This window comes from Dicentrarchus labrax, unplaced genomic scaffold, assembly GCF_905237075.1.
Source record: "Dicentrarchus labrax unplaced genomic scaffold, dlabrax2021, whole genome shotgun sequence".
In the NCBI taxonomy this organism is placed as follows: domain Eukaryota; kingdom Metazoa; phylum Chordata; class Actinopteri; family Moronidae; genus Dicentrarchus; species Dicentrarchus labrax.
Window position 1 is genome coordinate 4,343,222 of NW_026136703.1, and position 18,295 is coordinate 4,361,516.

The 18,295-nt window shown below is 39.8% G+C and overlaps 1 protein-coding gene across 2 annotated transcripts in view; it reads left to right on the forward strand.

Moving 5' to 3' along the window:
- crybg1a (crystallin beta-gamma domain containing 1a) overlaps nt 1–18,295 on the forward strand; it is a 42,456-nt gene that overhangs the window by 15,305 nt on the left and 8,856 nt on the right. The window contains exons 2-9 of one of the 2 annotated variants that reach the window (XM_051396242.1): nt 1,834–1,975; nt 6,412–7,838; nt 8,874–9,988; nt 10,692–15,556; nt 16,592–16,630; nt 16,731–16,849; nt 17,097–17,274; nt 17,776–17,915. In XM_051396242.1, coding sequence (XP_051252202.1) covers nt 1,834–1,975; nt 6,412–7,838; nt 8,874–9,988; nt 10,692–15,556; nt 16,592–16,630; nt 16,731–16,849; nt 17,097–17,274; nt 17,776–17,915 — 8,025 coding nt within the window. Of the gene's footprint in view, nt 1–1,833; nt 1,976–4,455; nt 4,698–6,411; nt 7,839–8,873; nt 9,989–10,691; nt 15,557–16,591; nt 16,631–16,730; nt 16,850–17,096; nt 17,275–17,775; nt 17,916–18,295 lie in introns of those variants that run through there. The other variant, XM_051396243.1, reaches the window with a different exon arrangement.

Sequence of the window (18,295 nt, forward strand, 5' to 3'; positions counted from 1 at the left end):
TCTGTTTTAACATCAAACAACGGCTGTCAGAGTGATGGGTATTTTCTTCAGTCAATTCACCAGTCACTCACCCACTGCAGAGCCTGACTTCAAAGTCTTGGCACATTTTAACAGAGACAAATGCCACAAAACAATAATTCATGTGGACTGAATTGTCTTTCTGACAACTTTACTGGAAAACAGATCTTGTGCTGCCCCCTTGTGGGGAAAACCCAACATTGTCTTTGTCTATTTTTTTTACTTTCTGGGGATTTCACTGGTCTCCTATGTGTTTTTCATTGTTGCTTATTCCACCGTCAGGACTACAGAATATAAAAACACTTTAATGTCAACATGTGTACTGAAGGCTTTGATTACTATAGGGTTCTCTTGGCCCCACAAAATGATACAATATATGAAGAAATTGTATGTAAACAATTAAAAAAGTAAAAACTGAATTTAAAAATAAAAGATATGCCAGCAACTGCCATATTCCTTTTCAGAACAAAATATTTTTAAATAGTGTGTATATAAACCGAAATAAAATACTAAAGGTTTTTATGTATTCAAAGAGATATTTCTCAAATGTCATACTGAAACAAGTAAGAAACAAATTGTCACAAACTGTGGAGAGTTGTGGGTTATTAGTTGTTGCGTTATACGGTTATAACTGTTAGCAGGAAGGCTACACAGTTAATAGGGCTCCCCTCTCAATACATGCTACACAGCTTGCCCCGAACCTAGCAGACTGACTGACATTTGGATAGGTTCCACTTAATCACATTTTTGTGTGCTTTGTGCAGATGGAGCCATGATTATTGTTGTATGATAGTACTATCTTGTAGACACAGTCCAGCATTGCTTAAAGTGTAAATTTAGCACATGTATTGTTTATTCAGTTTGAGGAGGAATGCTGTCTAACATTCTGTCGTTGTATTAGGCTGCTCAGAGGACTCTTTGCTTCCAGACTGGGTGTGATTTGTTTGCAGCCAGCTAACTTCAGCTGCAGAAAAAAAGCCACTCCTCTTGAAATAGACGCACCTCCTCATGCCTCACATGTGTTCTAGAATCCTTGACGGCTCTCTAATTGCTCAGCGTGCGCGGTTTGCCACTAAGGAGTGAATGTTGTCTGTCAAGTGTCATATTGTCTGTCTCCTCTGTTTGTGTTTCCAACTCCAACCATCACTGCGGTTGTCCACTTTCACTATATCTTGACAGTAGTACATGGGACAGATAACCTGTGAAACAATCGGGTTCCTCTGGCTTCTTCTAGTGCTCCTTATGGTATTTACAAAAATCCACCGGGCTGGAACGAAAACAACCAATCAGAGCCAAGAAAGGTAGAAAGACGCTTTGGGTTGCAAGCCTGAACATAGTTGAGTCTCATTCCCAGGGTCCCAAAGACCAAGTTTTTTTTTGTAGAAGTTACTACAGCCATCACTGCAGCTTTAAGTTTCAAAGCAGCAATACTTGGTGGTAAATATATATAAGTTACCCACTGCAGCTTTAAGAACACTAACGTGTGGTTTAAGGTATTTATATTTATATTGCTCATGAGGAACATTATGTGTACACTGACTGGGGACAGCCCATGGTCCTATATGTAACCTTTTGAACCAGACCAACACGGCTTCTTATTTTCACAAAAAAACTAAATTTGCTATTGAAAATCAGTACATGTTCAAAGAGATATCTCTCAAAACTGGCTTCAGGAGTTCGATGACTACACAGCACAGTACAGTAAAAACATAGGGCACTCTATATTGTATGGAGAAACAAAAGCCCAATGACATAACATCCTCTCTGTCTCCCCCTCCTCTCTCTCTCTCTCTGTTTCCTGCCTCTCTCCACCAGGAGCTACGACCAGATGAGTGTTTCCACAGAGTGCAGTTTCCGGACTGAATCGGACTGGGACCCTTATTCTGAGTCCTCCTCCATGATCAGCTTTGACATGACTCAGCCTTACAACCCAACTTCACCCTCCAAATTCTCCAAGGTTTGTTTTATTAACTCATTTTCACATTTTTCATCAGCGTCAGGCTGCAAAGATAGTATCAGATAGTAGAAAGATGTTACTGGTTAGTGTGTGTGTGTGTGTGTGTTTGTGTGTGCGCATGTGTGTGCATTTACAGTATTGTAACAGTATCTGCAGTATTATACCTGTTTTTACAGCAACTGTAAAGACTGACTTTTTTTCATTTAGCTTCATGTTTTAGTTGTCTACCTGAATAGTAATATGGTTTTTCTTATATTAATAATGTACCCAGTAGAATCCGCATTGACAGCCAATATTTCTTCCTCAGGCCCATGCCCATCATCCCACTATCAGACATACATTTAAAATGGTAACAACAGTAACAGAAGCAAAATAAATGAGCATTGTTGCTGGTACATACTGAGTATATTTGAATTATTACGCTTGGAGTTTTTCTACCTTTGTCTACTTGTTTCTACTTACCTTGTTGTCCTTCTGTTCTTAGCCATTATGTCTATTCCTGCGTAAATAATTACATTGAGAGCAACAGAAGAACTGGATTGAGTAGAATCTGCCAAACATTTATTCAAGTACGTTTTCAATTTTAGATTTATGGTACCTGAACTTTACTGTATTTGCATTCTATGCTAAATTATACTTCTACTCCAGTACATTTCAGAGGCAGCATTGTGCTTTTTACTTTACTACATTAATTCGACAGTGGTAGTTACTCGTTATTGACAAAGATTTTTAATACATATGATGAGCTGGAATGTGATGCACTGTTACACAATAAAAAAGTATAAATTGAAATTTTAAATCACCGAGTTGCAGTAGTACTGTTCTTTCAATGAGTGAAGATTTTGTGCGAGGCTGTTTATTATGCTGATGCTAGCTATTCTACTAAATAATTAAATTAGCATTAAATAATTTGATTAGCAAGAAAAAATAACTTTATTTTATACCTTCACTACAATTAGTGTGTCCATAAGTGTAACTGGGTCACAAGTGGAAGAAGGTGTGGCAGCATACAGTATAGAGGTATGCTTTGTGTACCTGTACAGTCAAAAGTGAATATATGTAGGACACAGCTAAAGTAAGAATGGTACGTGTTTTATGTGGCTGATTTTCCATCAGTATCTCGGGCAGGTTCCATGTTTACTCAAGGATATGACCATGTTTAATTTTCCTTTCCAGTTTATGACATCACCAATTTCAGACCGTTTACTCTCATTTCTGACTGTAGGGGACAGTAAAGGCTCAGAGAATGATTAGACTGTAGAGGCTATAAACGTGTGCTTCCCCTTTAAGATAAGATACACATGCTGGTAATCCTATGGGATCTCATTGTCCTTAGGCGATTCTCCATACACTCAAACCTGTCAAACCCGCTCTCAGGAATATTTGTGTCAGTTGATGTTAAGAATTGATGAGTCTGTTCCCACCTTTATTAAACGATTTCAAGTATACTAGTATGTCGTATTTAGTGTATAACAATAAGAAAGATTTATCAATGTTTTAGGTTTATAGTCGAAAAATATTAATTGTAATTAAGATCAATATCATTATTCCTGTGTGTGTGCCTTTATCATTATCTGCTGCTGAGATCACAGAAGAAAACAGAGCTTTGGCTGACAGATAAGGAAGTTGGCCATAATGCACAGAGATATGGTACAATATCTCCACCTACTTGATATTTGTCATTGTTATGAGTAAATAAAAGGGGAATGCTCATTGGAGAGCTGGAAGGATGACAGGTAGCCATTCAAGACTTAAACACACACTGACCTAAGGATACTTAATTTATGCTCTTTTTAAACTGACTTCAACAAGGAGGATTTTGAATGAGTTGAAACAGCCTGGAGGTACGGTATCACTGCTTTGACTACATATCAAAGCAACACCAATACTTGATCCGAGCGAGGCTATTCAGTAAGGTTTCTGTGTTTCATTCTATTCAGACATGAAGTGGGATAACCTGGCGTCTTCAGACTCTTTGACTGTTTGCTCTGTTAAATTACGTGAATGTTTGACAACACTGGAGAGTGTGTCGAAACAGGTTTTTATCCCAGGAAACTTGTACTCAGGAAATATTCACATTAAACTCTCTGAGCAGTTAAGATAAACACAGATTGCACATGCATTTACTTACTCATAAAGCACTAGGAACCATTGGCCCATTACACCCTATAGTTCCTATCTAAATGATAGATTTAATGAGTCGTAAAACCTGAATTCATGTTAAATAAAGGCACAGCAGATAACAGTTGTCCCATTGATTAGTCGAGCTTTAGAATGAGGAAGGGTGGGGTTTTCTATTGCAGGTCTGTCCACACCCTTTCAGTGGATTGTGAATTCTTTTTACTTGTTTGCCATGTGAACCATCTTTCACAATCATTTTCTTTTGCACTATAGCTGTGATGCAAATGGCCATGCCCTCAAGTCAGACACTTGAGAGCTGGGACACTAAACTGTAGACAAACACAAGTCGTTGCAGCCAGTACTGCTTGTCTGCTCATGAGAGAGGACTCACTTTTATTTTCTATGTAGTCCGCTAAAGAAGTAGGACACTGGCTTTTATATTTAACGTTATGAACAACTTTAACTACCTAGTTTAAGGCTCGTTCTAGGGATCATTATGTCTTCTACTTATGTATTTTACTTCTTCCTCCTGCTACTTTTGCAATCTAAGCATTAATTAGACACAGAACTTAAAAGGAATAGAGACCAGGAAGTCGAAATGGTAGGTAACTGTCGTTTTTTCACTGCGGTTCATGCTTCTTGCCCTAACATGTGCTCTTTGTACTGTGACTAGAGTTAGTCAAGTTTTGTAAGGTGTGTTTTATGTTGGCATGGTGTTTCTCCTTTGTATCTTCATGGCTGTGACCCTGTTAATAAGTGCCACGGCAACACAAAATGTGGTGTATAACTGACTACCACCTAACTACCAACAGTTGGAGGTCACTACGGCATGTTAAATAATGATATAGGTCTCAGCAAAGTTGGTAATATTTACTAAAACTAAAACTAGAGGTGAAAAATATTTTAGTTAACTGAATAAAAATATAAACAAACTGAAATTAAATATAAATATAAATATACTGGGAATCTTTAGTTTTAGTCCTTGTCAGTATACCCCCATATTGTAAATTAAAACATTTAAATGGATACTGACCCATAAAGAAACAATAAAAACTAAACTGAAACAAGCAAACTCTGTCTGGGTTGAAAACAAAAATCAAAAATGAAACAAAAATAAAAACTGATGGAAAACACAAAGCTATAATAACTCATGGTTCTCATGATTATTAGGCTTTTTTGGACCTGAGCCAGTCTTGTTCGACTTCATTATTTTACTGTTTATGTACAGTTGGTAGCTGTGATAACTTAAGTAACCCTTGAGCTGAGCATCAAAGAAGTTTTATATCTGTCTAGTTTGTCATTAATCATCCCACTGCAGTCTGATTGTTTTACCACACCGCATGTTGTTATTTGCACCAGCGTGTCTGCATTGAACCTCTACAGCTTGGTTTAGTTTGGGCTGTCTACAGATTTTAAGAGACTCTCTAACTTGTAACTCTTTTAATAGGCATTGGAAATGTTGGGTCCTTGAATTGGGCCTGAAAAGCCCTTGAATTTGATATTTAAGAAGGTGTGGGGAACTGTGGACAATATAAACAAAATCAAGGATGACTTTTTATGAACACACAATACTGATAAAAGAAAGAAAAGACACCAGACAAGACATCATTTGTATATACATAGTATATTGATTGATAACCTTTAGTGATTAGTAATGATTAGTTGCTTTCATCCAGGCCTGGTAGATTCTTGTAAATACCATTAGGGAGACCTGTAGGAGCCAGAGGAACCAGATTTTTCTCTCATGTACTACTGTCAGGATATAGTGAAAGTTTCAGCAAATACGACAAAAAGTTATTTTTATGAACGTTACTTACTGCTTTAAGTTGTAAGTTTCAAACTTAAATCTAATATTCTTTTGCAGTCATTTTCCCCCCATAATATATTTAGCAATAGGCAAAACCCAAAAAAGATTTCTAAAAATGAGAGTTTTTTGCCATGTTGTCTCAAACCATGCATCTGTATTTTCCATGCATATTCTTTTCAGAAACTGATATGTTGTTTTCCATTGCTGAACTCATACATCCAAATCTTGTACAATTTCTATTTGACATTTTTTATTATTTGAATAGTTAGTTCATAGTTTTTTTAAAACATATTGAGTGGGTGCAGGTCATTTATGGACACGATTTTATCTCCAGCTCCTCAAAGGAAATTTATAGTGAATTTGTCAGTTTTTCTCTCTTCTCGCTTTCGGCCCCCACAAGAGCACACCTTTTTACTTTTCATTCTGTGTTTTCTTTAGTGGGTATGCCAGCTGCTCTCGCCACCTCAGTATTTATCTTTCTGTCTGCTTCTTGTCTGTCCTCTTTCAGAATTCCGAGGAGAAGAAGGGAGTGTTTGATCGCCTCAGCAACTTCTTCTCGTCCAAGAGAAAGAAGAGCAGTAGTAGGCGGCATTCAGAAGCCTCCAGCGATGCAAGTTCCCCAACATCCCCCTTGTCTCCACGTTTACCCCAGTCTCAACAGGAGGATGGGCTAAAGACTCCTACTCCTTCTCGAAAAGACAGTGAGCTAACGAGCCCTCAATATGCAGAGAGCAGAACAGGAGCACCTGAAACGCTCAGCCAAAGCTCCAGTCCCAGCACTTCAAGCATGATTTCTCTAATGACCAATGATGCAGACGTCCCGTTCGCAGACAGTAACAGCAGTGGCCGAAGCAGTGTGAGGGAGGTGCCTGTGTGCAGGGTCAGCACAGACAGCGGAGAAAGGAATTCTGGCAATGTGACTCCCACCACTGTGGACCCTGCTGCCACCGTTTGTCTAAGTGCTGATCTGAACTCAGAATTAGGTTTTGCAGAGTCAGTGGTGGAGGAAGTAAGCAGGAGGCTGCATGTCAGTTTGGAAGAAAGTATCCATAACACTACAGAGGGCTCCAGGGAGGATAATGCAGTTAACCAGACAGCACTGTCGACATTTAAAATCCCCCTTTCTGTTGCAGCTGAGGGTCCAAAGTCACCTAATTTAACCTCTATAAGCTTAGCTTCAAAGAAAGCATCCGTGAAAATTGGAGAGAAGGGACACAGCACTTCCCTAAGAGGAATAACTTTAGGCTCTCAGTCGTCCACCTCACAGCTCATCAGGACTCGACAGGAAGATGGAGACTCGCCAGTCATATCAAGAGAAAACTCAGGAGCCAAGAGGAGGGGTCAGATATTCTCTTGGGACTCTGTAACCGCAGGATGTAGCCCCTCACCAGAGAAAGAGCAAGTACCCAGAGGTGATTCTCCTGTCCAACTCCACAAAGCCATATGGGTGGAAACACACCTGGGAGAGGAGGAGGAAGGGGAGTGGGAGGAGGGGAAGGAGAAGGATGTAATGAAGGAAGGGGAGGAGGGCTTCAGAGCAGACTCGCCTCCCGTGCTGGCTATACCTGTCACAGTAATTCCTGAGGACGACCCAGTAACTCAGGGAGCTGCAGACAGCCCTTCTTCCCCCTCAGAGACTTTGCCGTCCAGTGGCAGCCTGCCAGAATCAGCCCTCTCCTTGGCACCGACTGCACTGGAGTCCCAAACAAACGTACCGCAGCCAGAGGAGCCCGACACTGGCACACAGTCAAGGAAACGCAGACCAAGAGAGCTTCGTGTTACGCGCAAGACTGTGAATCTGCCCTCGAAGAACAAGGTTTTTGCCCAAAAGGTGTACGTAAGCCCGGAGCCAAGTTTGGATGGGAACGAACCAGCCGGAGAAGAGAACAGCAGCGATTCAACTTTAAAGACTTCAGACACGACAGAAGTAAAAGCGTGAGTATCTGCCCATTTTAATTTTCTGTGGTTACTGTTTAGTAGTCCCTTTGATCCTGGTAGAAACAGGAAGCAGGGAGGCTAGAGAGAGCTAAGCTTGCATGCAACCTGAGCTCTGAGTTCCCATGCGCCATTGTGCCAGAGGAGAACAATACTGGCTAAACCCACACTGAAATATTCATCTACAGTACATTTAATCATACAAAAACAGTGACTTTTTTCTATAAAGTACTGTAGATGATGCTTAAAATTCCTAAAAGGTATTTGTTACTTACTAAATAAATATAGTAAATAAATGTAGTAATAATGATGTCAGGATTATTTTTCCTTTTGTCAAGTTTCATTTGAAATTAAGGTCACCTTTATTGTGTTTACCTATGGTGTATATTCACTACCTGAATAAGTTAGTCATTACAAGACCGCCTGTACTCTTTTGTTTGATTTTACGGTTACATGGTTACACTTAGACAAATGCCTATAGATAAAAGGCATGGAATATGTACAGATGCTTCTCTCAAAAGAGGAAAGAATGATCTAGTAGTACCTTATGATTTACTGTGCACTCTAGGCTATGGATGGCCATACCTAAAAAAAATAGTTTGAGAACTACCGCAGGGGATACTTTTACGAGAACTGAAGTAAAATACTTTGCTGTTTTACAGGGGGTTATGTGCCAGCCATGGAATAGTTTGGCTCATAACCCCCCCTAGAACTACAGCTTTTTTAAGTTTTTGTACAGATTAAACAAATAAGATATAATGTGTTAATTAGTTAGCATTAGAGGTGCTTGTACGCAGATTTTGTTAACTTTGGGCAGAGCCATGCTAGATGTTTCCCCTTGTTTCCAGTCTCTATGCTAAGCTGTGTTAACCAGCTGCTGGCTCCAGCCACATATTTTCTTCTCAGCCATAGATACTTCATCATTCCAAGAGGAAAAAGAAAATTAAATGTAGTATCTATCGTTCCTTATTTAAAGACTCTTAGGTATGTGGTTATTAAGTTTGCTCTAAAATATTTCTGTTCCTCTCCCTTCAGACTGCCAAGCCTCCAAAACAAGAATGTGGAACTCAAGGAAGCTGACCTTGGGCCAATTTCAGCAACAGATGGGACTACAAACTCTGACACAAATAGTCCTGAAGCAGTAGTTAAGGACAAAACTGATTCTGAGGCCTCTGACTTTGATGATACCTCTGCAACCTCGGACATGTACAGAGCAAAGTCACAAGCAGTGGGGTCTGGGGTAAAAGGCACAAACCAGGCTTCACTCTCCAAACGAGGGCTTAAATCAGCAGCAGAAAGTCAGCATACAGCAGCAAGTGGAGCAAAGACCCCATCCTCAGCAGCTGGCAGCAAGGCCAAAAATGTGACAAAAAAGGATAAGCCCTCCACAGAGAGTGTAAAAGTGGGAACATCCAGTGATGTTCCATCACAGAGGGAGCATAGCAGTGATAAGACAGTTTCTATGTTACCAGCAGTAAAAGACCAAAGCCCCAGTGGGGGTTCAAAGTCTAAAATCCCCAAAAGGTCAACATCAGATGCTGATGTGAAATCACCAGTAACACCAGATAAAACATCAGTGACTGATGCCTCAGGGTCAGTGGTGAATTCCAAACTGCAGAAACAACCCAGAACCAAAGAATCTTTGAAATCTCCGGTTACTACAACCAAAACTGGCAGGAAACCAAGTTTTGAAGAAGCCAAGGGAGGGAAAGCTCTGTCAGGAGACATTTCTCCCACAAAAACCACACACAAGGCAGTAACAAAGCATATTAAAGAAAGGTCAGATGAGGACAGTGGCTCTTTAAACCTGGTAAATGGTGTGGAGAAAGACCATGTGGAGAGTAGTGATAAAACAGGACCCCGAACTGACAGGGAGAGTCTGGATGTCAAAAAACAAGAGCAAAACCATCTGGAGAATAATCCCTCCTTGGAATCAAATAGTCGGTTGCCCATTTCATCTCCGACAAGAAAGAGGAACAATGAGGTAACTGAAACAAGTGGCACTAACTATAAAAAAAGAACATCCAGTCAGACAGACTCAGACAGACCCAAAGCAGCCCAGAAGCAGAATCCAGAGCAGCAAGAAGTAACTCCTAGCGAGAGACCTGGTAGTGAGACACCACCCCCACTCCCTGAAAGTCCCAAGAAAGGTAAGACGGCACAATCACAACATGTACTGTATGCTAGACATTAAATCAGGCAGTTGCAGCACTGGACCCTGTCATCGTAGCAAAATCCTTGGATGCCTCTGTTGACAGTGAATGAAAGATAATTTTTGTAGATACAGTTCATTTTGAGGTTTAAATATTCATGTGTTGAAGGAATAGTTTGACATTCTTAGAAATTAGCTTATTTGCTTTTTTTATTGATCTAATACACTTTTGTTTTTGTATGGATTGAACGAATGAGATATAACATGTTAATAAGTAGAGCTGCCCCCGAACAACGGCAATACTAACTAGAAAATCTGTAATAATTCTGAATCTGTCAGAGCATTCAGCAAGGAGAATGTTTTGTTAATTTATTTCAACACAGTATAACTTCACACAAATCTAATACTCACAAACTTATCAACACAATGGATTATGTATACTTACAAATGAATCCAACAATAAGCAGGCAGGCAGATTTTGTTACCATTGGACTCTTTTCCCTTTTTCTGTCTTTATGCTAAGCTAAGCTAACGAGCTTCTGGCTCCAGCTTCATATTTAAAGCACAGATATAGTAGTGTCATCAATCTTCTACTCTAACTCTTGACAATAAACCAAATATGCGCAATAAGGACATTTTTTGTAATTTGAAATTGTTCGGATTTTTTGTATTAAAACTGTGCATGTGTGTGTGTCCAACAGGAAGCATGCTGTCAACAAGACTATCCAAACCCCTCTCTAAAAGAAGCACTAGTCATAAAGAGAGTGACACGTGTGTCTCTCCACCTCCCACCAAGCAAGAGAAAACTGTCTTATCAAGGCTCTCCAAACAAAGCGACATCAAACACCACAAAAGCTCAGCAAAGGATTCAGCTGATCCACCATCATCTGTTAGCAAGCTTCCTACAAGAGGTCAGAGAAGCTCCAACAAAGTAAAATCTGAAAAAAATTCAGGACCTGAGAATTTTGCAAGCACATCTGTATCTGTACAGGACGACTCAAATCAGAACACTAACACAGAGACAACTGTCAAAGAATCTGAGAGTGCCATCGCAGATCAGGTGAAGGACAGTGCCAGTGGAGACAGATTGAAATTCAAGTCACTGTCTACAGAGGAAGAAGGTTGCATAATGAAAACCACAGTGAATCAGGCCAGTACTACTGAAATCAAAATGAAAGGAAAAGAGACAAAGGAATTAGAGGAGTGCATAACCAGTCCTACAATTGAAGAGCTTTCAGGAATCCAGCCAATTCAAAACAACAATGCAATTATTACAGAAGCCACTCAAGCAAAAGTTACACTAGTCACAGGCCCAGGAGCTGAGGTATTGCCTCTTGAGGTTGTCAAGGAAAGTCCATCTCAGTCGCCAGTTACTGATAGCCAGGAAGGACAGTGTGAGCCTCCACCTGAAAATGTATCTCACATTCAACGTGACAACACCCCACAGGAACAGGAAACATCGTTATCACCAAAACCTTGTCCAAAAGAAGTAAAAGGGAAAGACATTGTAGAGGCAACCCAGTTAATAAGTAATATAAAACTAGATTTAATTCAGGAGCCAGGCCTTAAAGAGCCAATTTCAGCAGTGTTGGCTCAGGACATAATACCAGCTCAAAAGGATGTAAGTGATATGTCAGCCAAACCTGTTTTGGTTAACAGCATTCACTGTGACATAATGACTGACTCTGAGCAGGAAGAAGTTATGCCTGGTAGTGTTTCCCTTGAAAAAACAAATAAGGTAACTTCTGACAAAGATGTTGAGCCAAAAGATGTACTTCCAGGCACTGTTTCAGTTGATGCTAACCTGGCCAGTAAAGAGCAGCAAAAGGATCAAACCACAGATAACATTCTTGAAAATAATAGATTGCCCACAGTCAGCAGACATGCAGTAAAAGATTCTGAGGTAGAGGAGAAAAGTAAAGAGGGTGTTGGCAGGAAACCAGTAGAGTCTTTGGACATTCAAACAGAGACTGTGACTGTTTGTGAATTGCCCAAGAATGTTGAAAATCAACCGGACAAAGAGTCTCTTTTACTGAGAGCAGAATTTGAAAGGCAGGAGAAAGACTCAAAACCAAATGAAAGGCCGGATGACGCAGCGATGGAAAGCACTGACTCACAGAACAGTTGCAAAAATGAGCTCAAGGGTATAACTATCGAGGATGAAGCAGAGAAAGACATTAAAGAGCCAGAGAAACCAACACATCTATCATCAGAGGAGAAATGTTTACAGCCTGACCCAGATGAAGAACCACAGACGGTAGTTACAAATGCTCTACCAGAGAAGGAGACAGAGACAGAGCAAGCACAAAAGGCACTCCATGAAAATACTACCAGTGTCGTCTATACAAAACAGGAATGTGGGATACTCTTAAAAGAAAATGCAGAACGTTTCAATAAGGAAATGGATCCACAGATGAACATATCAACAGTAAAAAATGAACAGGAACCCAAAGTACTTCTAACCAAAGATGAGGAGGTCAGGAATAATAAATCAGATCCGGAGGACAAACACACTGACGTAAAGGAGACTCCAGAACCTAAAGCCATAAGCACTACAGCTCAAATTGCTGAAGGCACTAAAGAAGAGAGTGAAACAAGGGAATTTGATAAAAAATTACCAAATAAAATTACAAATGAGACTGCTGACACTAAAGTTAGTAGCCAAGAGGACCAGACCACCTTGATTGCTAAAGACCAAGAAGAGGACATTAAAAAAACTGATGAAAATGTTTCTACATCAGCAGAATCCAAATGTCCAAAATCTAACGTAGAACAGCAACCTGAGACAGAAAAGGCTTCAGAGAAGACAAAAGAAGAAGTTTTACAAATGGATACAACTCAAGAACTAAGTGAAATCCAGAGTGCTGTAGGTAGTAAAGAAGAGACTGAAACAAAAGATTCATCAATGAAGATTTTGGAGAATGAGACTACAATTACGATTGCTAAGACTAAAATTAGTATCCAGGAAGATCAGAAATCCATAATTGTCAGGGACCATGATGATGACATTACAAAACCAGAGATAACTAAATCAATTAAATCCAAATGTCCAAATGCCAACCTAAAACAGGAACCAAAGACTGTAACGAAAGGATCTCCAAAGACTAAAGAAGATACCAAAACTGAAAAATCAACAGTTTTCACATCTGAACAAGCAACTAGTAAGACTCATACGAAACAGGAAAAGAAAAATATAATTAAAAAGGATGTAAATAAAGTGACAAAGCAGGAGGATCAGCAGATGAAACCATCAAAGATAGATACCAAGCAAGAGTCAAAACCAATTTTTGGAGACAATGCATCTAGCTCCCAAAACAGTGGTGGAGATCAAAAAGACAAGCCCACTGTTTATTCAGATAAAGTACTTAATAGTACTGATGCCGAGAAGAATGATGAAGACAAAGATGAGGAGGTCAGGAATCATGAATCAAATCAGGAGGACAAACACACTGACGTTGTAAAAGAGAGTCCAGAACTTAAAGCCTTAAGCACTATAGCTCAAAGTGCTGAAGGCACAAAAGAAGAGAGTGGAACAAAGGAATTTGGTAAAAAATTACCAAATGAAATTTCAAATGAGACTGCTGACACTGAAGTCAGTAGCCCCAACGACCAGGCGGCCTTAATTGCTAGAAACCAAGACAAGGACATTGAAAAAACCGAGGAACATTCTTCTATATCAGCAGAATCCAAATGTCCAAATGCTGACCTCGAACAGCAACCTGAGTCTGAAAAAGCAACGGAGAAGACAACAGAAAGACAAATGGATACAACTCAAGACCTAAGTGAAACCCGGCGTGCTGAAGGTAGTAAAGAAGAGACTGAAACAAAAGCCTCACCAGTAAAGCGTTTGGTGAATGAGACTGCAATTATAACTGCTAACAGCAAAGTTAGTATCCAGCAAGACCAGAAGTCCATAATTGTTGTCCAAGATAAGGACAGTACAAAACCAGAGAAAAACAAATCAACACAATCCAAATGTCCAAGTGCTGCTAACATAGAACAGGAACCAAAGACTATAACAAAAGAATCTCTAAAGATGAAAGAAGATACCAAATTACATGAAAAGTCAAGTCTTTTCACAACTGAACAAGAAGCTAGTAAGACTGATACGAAACAGGAACAGAACAACCTCATTAAAGAGAGTGTAAATAAAGTGACAAAGCAGGAGGATGAGCAGCTGAAGCCATCAAAGATAAATGCCAAGCAAGAGTCAGCAGAACCACTTTTTGTAAAGGATGCATCTAACCAAAAAAGCGGTGGAAAACAAAAGGATAAGCCCAGTGTTGTTCCAGATAAAGTACTTAATAGTACTGATGCTGAGAAGAATGATGAAAAAACAAAAACAGATAGCAGTTTGAAACAGGAACTGCAGACTTTAAAGGAAGAGAAATCCATGAACCTCAGTGATCCACAAAAGCCTTCAAAGCCAACACTCAATGGCAGTTCGTCTCTTTCTGCTACAGTGAAACCACCCAGTCCGTCTCTAAGTCTCCAGCTAAAGAAGGAATCTCCATCTAGCTGGTTAGATGTTGAATATCATCAAAAACAGAAGAAGGAACACAAGAGAAGACTAAATGCCTCAGCCAGTGAGGATGAATCTCTTGAGTCTGATGACTTTGATGATTTTATCAGGAGCATTAAGGAGGGCAGCGTTCCTTTCTCACTACCTCCAAAGAGGCACATCCGTAAAAAGTCCCCGTCCCCACCTTTTTCCATGCCGGCCATTAAGGAAGACCGTTTCGAGAGAACGTTTGATCCAGAGCAATTCCAGTTCGGCTTAAGGAAAAATAGCAAAAGTTTTAGGGATCCTTCACCAGCTATGGTGATTAAACAAAAAGCAGCTAATAGGGAAGGACGGACCCTGGAAAAACGTGCACAAGATAATGACATGCATACAGCTAGAGACCAAATTAAATCGCTTGATGAGGTGGAAGGAAAAGCTGGAATCAAAGAGGGGGCAAATATTGATGCAGGAAAAGAAGAGCAACAAAACAATGGAGAACAGCCTGGAAAGCTGACGTCACGACTTGAAAGGATGTCCATCCTCTCGAGCTTGCTGAATTCTCCTCGGTCCTCCAGGAAGACCAAAGAGGAAGCTACCTCTGCCTCAAATAACACGCATTCATCTAACCAACTACAGGACCTGCCCTTGCTGGGGAAGCAGGGAGTTGGTGATTCACCTCTGCCTGGCGCTGAAGCAGATAAGGAGGGTGCGAAAGGCATAGATCAAGGCTCACTTGTGGGTGGTGGTATAGGTACAGTCAGTGAGTCAGCACTCAGCCCCTCCTCTCCTCCTCCTCCTATGCCCTCATTCTCGGAGATAAAGTTGCCTGATCATTTAGAGAAATACCTCAAGAAGAACAAAAGAGAATCTGAGGCCTCCCAGGGCTCTACACAGACGACTAAAACTACACTGAATCCTAAGGGGAGTACTGTGATGGACAAAACCTCAAAAGCAGGAGCACCTAATGTGGATGTGGGCCTGAAGTGCCCTGCAGGACTGCCTCCAACCAGCAACTACAGCCAGCAGACTTCTCGAAATGGACATTCAACTTCTAAGACTAAGGTAGGAATGTTAATATTTTAATTGGAGAACTTCAATAATTGTGGAATCAGTTAATTTCTTTTCTTTTACTAAATATTAGGCTACTACAGTCTTTAGTAAGAAGTAACCGCCTAAATCCTGAATGGGTTTTGACCTGCTAAGCTTTTACACAAAGCATTGATATTTCCTAGTTATGGTGATATATCTTAGGATGTTTCATATCCTGTATCCTTTTGTTTTGTCGTGCCATTGCGAAATCATGAATCATTTGCAAGTGAGAACAGGAGAGACTAGGAGCATGTCCTCAGTGTGGAATTTTGCACAACTCTTGGCCAAGATCAGCCAAAGCTCGACACAATAAGATATTTGCATCAACATGCAAATAAGGCAGAACTATGCAAAAAACTGTTTGTTTTTAGATTAGATTTAGATTGTTGGCATGTAATACTTGCTCCACGACATGTTTATTTCTTTCCGTTTAGACCCTTGGTATGCAAGACAATTATTTTGGTTTCTTTTAATCAAAATGTCTACCTCAATGAATCTCAAACAGGGGCACTTGTACCACAGGGGCTACTTCGGCAGTTGCTGGAGGATATGTGGAAAGATTGTAGAGTAGCTCAATTAATTTGACAAATCTTCAATTAGATTTTTTTTTTAAATCCACATATTGAGTGAACTGCAACACCTGAACATTATATGCATGAACATGAACAGAGGGGTCTAAACAGTTAGCGTAATGGATAAAGGTTGTAGTGAAAAAGCTAAAATAATGGATCAACAGTTGAAATAGTTAGCTAAAAGTAAACGGTTAAAACAGTAAGCCAAAAGTAAACGGTTAAAATAGTTAGCTTAAAGTAAACAGTTAAAATAGTTAGCTAAAAGTCATCAGTATTGTTAAGTAATCGTCTGGGGATTTCTAAATCCAAAGTAGTTGCTTGAACGACGTTTCCACCCAGTTTTAGTAACAAGAACTGGGAGAAAGTGTTTAGAGACTGGGGTCTTTTTCCAAAGCCATGTTCAAGTTTATAATCCAAATAATCAATTTTCTTTCAGATACCTGCAGTAAGAGGGTTCCACAAGAGGCCCGGCAAGGTACAGTTACATGTTATTTACTTGAATTTTTGATTTGATTGTCTCAATAATACATTGTTGGCTGCTATATATTTTTCTTTAATTTTTCTTCCTAATCCAGATCATCATACATGAACATGCTCAGTTTGGAGGGGAAGCGTTTGAACTCTACTGTGATTTAGAGGACACCACCACATTGAAGCTGTCACCGATCATCTCAGTCAGAGTTATCAGAGGATGGTAAGGGTCTTTGTGCTGGTCTAAAGTCCCTTGAGATTTAAAATGAATGCTGTTGATGTTGAAGTGTAATTCACTAAAACCATAGAGGGTGAGAACTTCTTTGTTTCTCTTATTTCCTTATAGGCATGTATCTAATAGAGCTGTCCATGGAGCTTTTTAATTATCCATTAAACAAGTCCATGGATGGAGCCAGCCATCCATAAGAAATATCTCCTGTTATTGATGATATAACTTTCTTTTTCTTTAGCTGGCTCCTCTATGAAAAACCTGGCTTCCAGGGTCGTATCATTGCCCTTGAAGAAGGTCCTACAGAGCAGATAGTGAATATGTGGGCAGAAGAGGGAACTCCAACAACATTAGACCAGATGGGTCAGCCTGTGCCAACAGCACCTATGGTCATAGGTTCTATCCGATTGGCAGTCAGGGTAAGTACTGAGGCAGTCGAGGGTTGATTTATTTATGGGTCTATCATACTGCATCTATGTTGTTATAGTAATTGTTTGTCCTACTAGAATTCCACAACATGCAAATGGTTTTATAGATCCTGGGGTCCATATGATACCTGTGGAACCTTAAATAGGGTTGGGTATTGAATATAAATACTTTTTTGGTATCAACTGAAATGTTTCCCTCTCAATAAGTAACTTTCAAATACTAAGAGCTGCACTTTTTGCCAATTGTCTAGTAAAATAATTAATAGTCTTACCAATTTTAGACTGTGTTTTATTTAGGCAGATGTTTTTGTAGGACTGCTTATGTTTAAAAAGCATAACTTGTTAAGTTTCTGGTTTCTTTTGTTCAATGAAAAAAACGGTTTTGTAGAATTGTTGATTGAATTATAATACTCAAAGTAAAGTGTCAAAAATAATATTGTACCCTTTGTAAACATGAATTTTAAGTTAAAAAAAATGTCTCATGTTTTATAGGACTATAGCATACCCCAAATTGACCTGTTTGCAGAGGTGAATGGGTTGGGGAGGATGTCCTCCTACTGTGATGACACTGTAGAGATTGGCTCCTATGGGATCCCACAGACCACTGGCTCCATTAAGGTCCATTCTGGAGTGTAAGTTCAGCTGACACTTTTGCCAAAGGCTCTTTCGTGTCACTCATTTAAAGTAGCAGGGAATGTATTCAAATGGGGATGTTACACTATGGAAACATATTTCAGGTTCATTGTTGGTGGCAGCTCTGCTACTAACTAGCAGTTTTAAAGTGAACTTTCTGGAGATTGTATGGGAAAGATTGTGTGTGCAGCATCTGTTCTCTGTCAACAAAGGAATGCATGCTGCAGGCTAGAGCTTGTGGTTGAGACTGAACTGATGCTGATTATTGATGGTTAGCACTTACATTTTTCAGCTGCCTCATGCAGAGGTTGCATTAGACTTTCTCGTTGTGCATCATTTTGACTGATGGGGTCGTAAAAATTCATAATCTGTTACCTGT